Source organism: Lolium rigidum, chromosome 5, assembly GCF_022539505.1.
Source record: "Lolium rigidum isolate FL_2022 chromosome 5, APGP_CSIRO_Lrig_0.1, whole genome shotgun sequence".
Classification (NCBI taxonomy): Eukaryota; Viridiplantae; Streptophyta; class Magnoliopsida; order Poales; family Poaceae; genus Lolium; species Lolium rigidum.
In genome coordinates this window covers 106946190-106952238 of record NC_061512.1, presented here as the reverse complement: position 1 = coordinate 106952238, position 6049 = coordinate 106946190, and the positions used below count along the sequence as shown (strand labels likewise).

Here is a 6049-nt window from a genome sequence, read left to right as displayed (position 1 = left end):
ACTTTGTATTGGAGAGGCACCTGCTTTTTATGTTGTGTCCTCGGACACTTCATCCTCAACAAATTTTCATTTCGAGCTAAAAATCTCCGGGGTGTTAAACCACTTTGAATGATCATATAGGGTTTCGCAAACGAAAAGTAGCGCTTGAATGCTCAAATCACACAAAAACTCAGTGTCGACAACAAAACCACACGAAAATTCGTTTTTACACAACTGTAACGCGCCGCGCTAGCTAAAGAATCATTCCGGCACGCACGCACACAGATTCTGCTGGATCGACCAAGCGACGTCACCCACCGCGCTGCTGCCGCCGCCTCCTGGCCACAGCCACCGCGAACGCGAGTAGGATCACGGCGGGGGCGACCGCCATGCCCAGCGGGAACCTGCCGCGCCGCCTGCCCCTCCGCCGCCCTCTCCCGACTCCTCGTCGCCTGCCATTGCCGCGGCCTCCCGCGTCGTTGTCCGATTCACTGCCTGTGCCTGATTCGTTGCTGTTCTCGGGCTCACTAGGCGGCGATGGAAGCGGTTTCTCTTCGAGCTTTGGCTCTGGTTTCTCTGCCGGTGGATCGACCGGCGGTGGCTGCTGCACAGGTGGCGGTTCCACCGGCGGTGGCTCCTCTACCGGTGGTGGGTCGACCGGCGGTGGATCCTCGGCGGGTGTTTCCACCGGCGGCGGCTCTTCAACCGGTGGTGGGTCGACTGGCGCCAGAACCTCGGCGGGTGGTTCCACCGGCGGCGGCGGTGGCTCCTCCGCGGGTGCTTCAACCACAGGCGGCGGCGACGGTGGCTCTGGCTCCTCGTCGGGTGTTTCAACAACAGGCGGCGGCGGCGGTGGCTCTGGCTCCTCGGCGGGTGTTTCTGCGACAGGCGGCGGCGACGGTGGTTCTGGCTCCTCGGCGGGTGTTTCGGCGACAGGCGGTGGCGACGGTGGTTCTGGCTCCTCGGCGGGTGTTTCGGCGACAGGCGGCGGCTTGGGCTCCTCGACGGCGGCCGGTGGCGCCTCGAACGGCTGGTCGAACTCGACGTCGCACGGGATGTCGACCGGCGGGTCCGTCACGTCGTCGGCCGGTGGGTCAGGCACGAGCACTTCTATCGGCGTCTCCACCGGCAGCTCCGTGTACACCGGGACCTCGAACACGACGTCGCACTCGATGTCCACCACCGGGGGCTCCTCGACCTCCACTGGCGTCTCCACCGGCACCTCCGTGACCACGGGATCCACCGGCACGTCCCGCGGCGGTTCGGGCTCCTGCGTCTCCACCGGCACGTCGCGAGGCGGCTCGGGCTCGGGCTCCGACTCGGACGACTCGACGTCGACCCAGTCCTCGTGCTCCAGCTCCAGGCTCGACGCGTCGTCGAGCTCGACCTCCGTCGCGTCCGACGAAGCGCACTCCCAGTCCGTGCTCTCGACGTCAAGGCGCGCCTCCCCGTCGTCCTCCTCGGGCGGCGCCTGCTGCCGCAGCTTGGGCATGATGACGACGAGCAGCTCGTCGTCCTCCTCGAACCCGACGGTGATCCGGGCCACCTCGACGCCGGGCGGCACGTCGAACACCCGGCGGAACCCTTCCACCGTCCGCCGGTGCGCCACACGCAGCCGCCTCCCGGCCGCCGCGGCCTCCACTGCCAGCCCACCACCATAGTCCTTCCTCGCGCCCACCACGACGCCGATCTCCCTGCCGCCGTCGCCGACGCGGACATCGATCTCATCCTTGCCATACCCTGCACACACGCATACGTAATTACCAACCCACGCGTACATGCTGGCATATCAACAGCCGGCCGGTAATGACGGTGCAGCAACCAACGTATGCCGAAGACGTGCTAGCTTACCGGGGAGGTGTGCGAGGACGAGGAAGGCGGCGTCGGTCTCGGTGGTGGTGAAGTCGAAGTCCTCGCCGGGGACGGCCGGCCGGGTCTCTTGCACGGCGAGGTCGAGGTCCATGGCCTGCCTCGTCCTCGTACCGTGTGTGCACCATCTGTCGCGCGCGCGATGCAATGTGGTTTCGTGTTGCTACAACAATCCCAAGCGCGCGCGTGTGGATGCTCTAGACGAGGACAGGTAGTACTAGGGTAGGGGCCAAGCTTCGGTTGCACGTATGGCATTCCTTTGCAACATGGGTTTGGTTTTGGACCAGATGCTTTACACTACACTTTGGGCAATGAAACCAGGTGAGAATAAATTATGGTACATGTGAGACAGAATTATTCTTCCCCTTATACAAAGATTGAGTACATGTCATAATTTTTATAGACACATAGAAAATTTTCCAAGAGGTCTCTTACTAGAAATCCTATGAAATTGTAATATAGGAAAGCAATTAAAAATAATTTCTCAAAGTTCAATCCTTTAAATCAAATGGCATCTATAGGGAAATTTTCTATAGGAAGGATAAGAACCCTACAAAATTCTTTTGAAGATCCTTTGAATCAAACTTGTCCTGATTAATGAGGAAGACTTAACGGTACAAGTGGTTTGGAAGAGAGAAGTAAACCGCAGTGGAAGAACGAGGAGAACAATAAACTCGCAAAAAACATGCCATGGTATTCGCCGAAACTTTTTTTGCCGCCATGACTTGGGGTTGGTATGGAAGAATTGTGTTCCTTGGTTAAATTCGGTAAGGAACAATTTTTGCACCCTAATTTGGGTGCAACTTTTTGGCCGATCAACTTCACGTTGAGCATAGGCTTGAGAGAAAATATGCGGTGAGAACCAACTTTCGGCAGAAAATGGTAGAAATGATGTAAATTTATGTTAAAAAGACCCCACAACCGAAAAATGATATGCATATGCATGTAAAATTCCAAGTTTGTCAACTCAAAACAATTTAAATGGTGCAAAAAAAATCCAATGTGTATACTAGCAAAAGTAAACACTACAATTCATTGCTGATTTTGTATGGGTTGAAGTTTAAATTTTTTATGCGTTTGGAACATAACCTTCCTGACATACTACAATTTTTTGTTTTTTTGGAATATTTAAATATGGTTTTTACTGGATACTTATCTAGGATGGTTTTGGTTTACTGTGACACCTTGGCCCAGGATATTACAAGTGTTGATAGTATTATCTGCACTAGCAAGATATATCTATTTTTTCGTATAACCTCTCACAAGTGTGTTTGGCAAGAAAGTTTCTTAGGGCACAAGTGATGATAAATTGCAATGGAAAGACTTGTTGATGTGTGCGGCTAGCCTAGAGCATAGAGAGCATCCAAGAGTAACTACTGTCAGTCTGGCCATCGTGGTTATACCGGTTGTGCAGGTCAGGAGCACGGATATGTGGGACATGTGCCAACACTAGACACCTGCATGCATACCAATAGGGGGCATTCTTGATTGTGTGTTCACCGACAAAGATATTCTTCTTAGGGGGTGTATGTGACATCTGGCGCATGGCCTAAAAGGATTCATATTGCGCATAGTAACAAGATGCATCTTCTTTTCTAAAAAGTGACTTCTCCATATAACACTATCTTTTCATGGAACATGACTTAGAGAGAGCCATTAACATGAAATTAATTTTGTGCATCTTTGAGCAGCTCTGTTTTGGCAAGGCTAAAGAGGTAGTGGGAGAGTACAAGCACATTTTTGGATGCGAATTTGGTGCATTGAAGTTTAAATATATATGAATCCCTATTCATTATAGGAAGCTCCTTAATAAACAATTGCAATCGGTAGAGGATCGCTTTGAACACAAGCTTGGTAGATGTGTAGGTAACACACTCTCATTTGGGGGTCGTCTAGTCCTAATTAATCCCGTCTTGACAAGGCTACCTGAATTTCTATTATCTTTCTCTGAAACAAAAAAATGGTGAAGGAAAATATTAGAACTTTTCATATCTCGTTTCTTTTGGCGAAGTGGCAATCTCGAAAAAAAAATTGCTTAACAAAATGGAATATTAGTCGCCCAAAGGAACAGACAGCTTTAGGCATTAAGGTACTTGATAAAATACTAAGTGTTTGCTCACCAAATGCTTTTTTTAATTATTTAATGAACAATGAGTGTGGCAGGAGCTGCTACATAATAAGTCAAAAAAAATTTATCTTAAGTACAAGCCAACCTAACATATTCACCTTTCTGGAAAGGACTTATGCTGTCAAAGATTGTATGTGTTCTTCTTCTGTTGTTCGGCAGGCCCTCTTCTCTATATAGGAGGCCAGGTCCCGAGATTCCTGTTCGAACTCAATTAGGTTACATTGAGGTCCAATATAATCTTTCCTTTATTGACGCCTTCTTGCCTTGTTTGTTAAGAATCCATCTTCTCGTGGTTTCCTCCGTTGCAACCGACGTACGGACCCACCTTGATCTTGCACAATCTTCATAGGCCTCTAATTGTATCAAGTTCGCGAAGCGACTAAGTACTATGGCCGAGAGCCTTCTTTTAATTGGAAAAAACTAAATTAACTAAGAGAATCGGTTGCAAGTGTGCGGCATTTCATGGATTCTTCTTCACTACGCGTTTTTTCTTGTCTTTCAGACGATAAGAGCATCTCCAGCCGTCTCCCCGACGAGGCCCCCGGCAGCCCTTTTTTCCATCCGGACAGCGTTATTCGGCCCAGCCGCGCCTCCGGCTCCTCGTTTTCCCCTCGGATTTGGCCTTTCATCCATCCGGAGAGCCCAGTCCATCCCCGGCTTCTCGAGGTCCGGTCGGGGACTCCGGACGAAACAAAAGCGCGTGAAATATCGAGCGGGCCCGCGTTGTCGGCGACAGAACTGGTAGTTCCTCCATTAATTTCATTTTCCCTCCAAAATGTGCCGCATAGAACCATTTGCCCCGTCGAATTTCGGAGGAGCTACCGCCATTCTCCCCCACAGTTGCAGCTCATCCTCTTCCCTTCCACCACCATGCCGCTGAAGAAGCTCGTCGCCGGTGGCGCGCCGAAGGCGAGGAAGCCGCGGGCGCCAAAACAGAGGCTGCCGGGTTTGACAAACGCGCAGTGGGTGGCGGATGTGGAGCGGCGGCGGAACGAAACTCGCGGCAGGGCGGAGAGGGAGAAGAAGTTTAACGCGAAGAGGGTGGCGGCGGCGGACGAACATGCGAGGTTGATCTCCATTAACTTCTCCCAGCCGCGCGGCGGCCAATTCCCCGGGCCATGGCCGACCCAACGTATGATCGGATCTCCTTCCACCTTCTCGCCGGCGTCGCCGGCCACGGCCATGTTCCAGGACACCTACGCCACCGACATGGCGGGGTTTACGCCGTCACCGTCGGTGTACGATGGTGCAATGCACGAGGGCATCTCGCCTGCCCTGCGACGTGGGCTTCTCTCTTTCTCCAACCCCGAGATGCCACCGCCGAATGAGCCTGTGATGCACGAGATGATCACGTCGGGCTCCATGGCCGCCGTGTCGAGCCCGGGAATCTTCACACAAGAGGAGGCAAGGGCGACAGAAGTCGTCGCGTCGCGGGGTGCCTTCGATGATCAGAACGACGGTACCCAAGACGTCGACTGATGTCTACGCACGCTTCTATTCCTGTAGACAGTGTTGGGCCTCCAAGAGCAGAGGTTTGTAGAACAGCAACAAGTTTCCCTTAAGTGAATCACCCAAGGTTTATCGAACTCAGGGAGGTAGAGGTCAAAGATATCCCTCTCAAGCAACCCCCGCAATCACGATACAAGAAGTCTCTTGTGTCCCCAACACACCTAATACACTTGTCAGATGTATAGGTGCACTAGTTCGGCGAAGAGATAGTGAAATACAAGTAATATGGATGATTATGAGTAGTAATAGCAATCTGAAATAAAGATGGCAGCGAGTAAACATGCAACATGTAACGATAAGTAAACGGAGATTCGATGTTCGGAAATAAGGCCTAGGGATCCTACTTTCACTAGTGGACACTCTCAACATTGATCACATAACTGAAACTACTCTACACTCTCTTGTTGGATAACAAACACCATTCATTGTGTAGGGCTACAAGAGCTCCCTCAAGCCGGAGTTAACAAGCTCCACAACATCCGGAGTTCATATTTAAGTAACCTTTAGAGTGCATGATAGACCATTGCATTTAGACCGAGTACTAACATAGCATGCACACTGTCA

The 6049-nt window shown here is 51.7% G+C and overlaps 1 protein-coding gene across 1 annotated transcript; it reads right to left on the bottom strand.

Moving 5' to 3' along the window:
- Positions 1 to 289: 289 nt before the first annotated feature.
- Positions 290 to 1971, bottom strand: LOC124656233 (fibrous sheath CABYR-binding protein-like). The gene is made up of 2 exons (XM_047195014.1): positions 1831 to 1971; positions 290 to 1719 (listed from the first exon to the last, which is right to left on the bottom strand). Exons 1-2 carry the CDS (start codon positions 1940 to 1942, stop codon positions 290 to 292), a joined length of 1542 nt encoding a protein of 513 aa, XP_047050970.1. The 5' UTR covers positions 1943 to 1971.
- Between the last annotated feature and the right edge of the window lie 4078 nt (positions 1972 to 6049).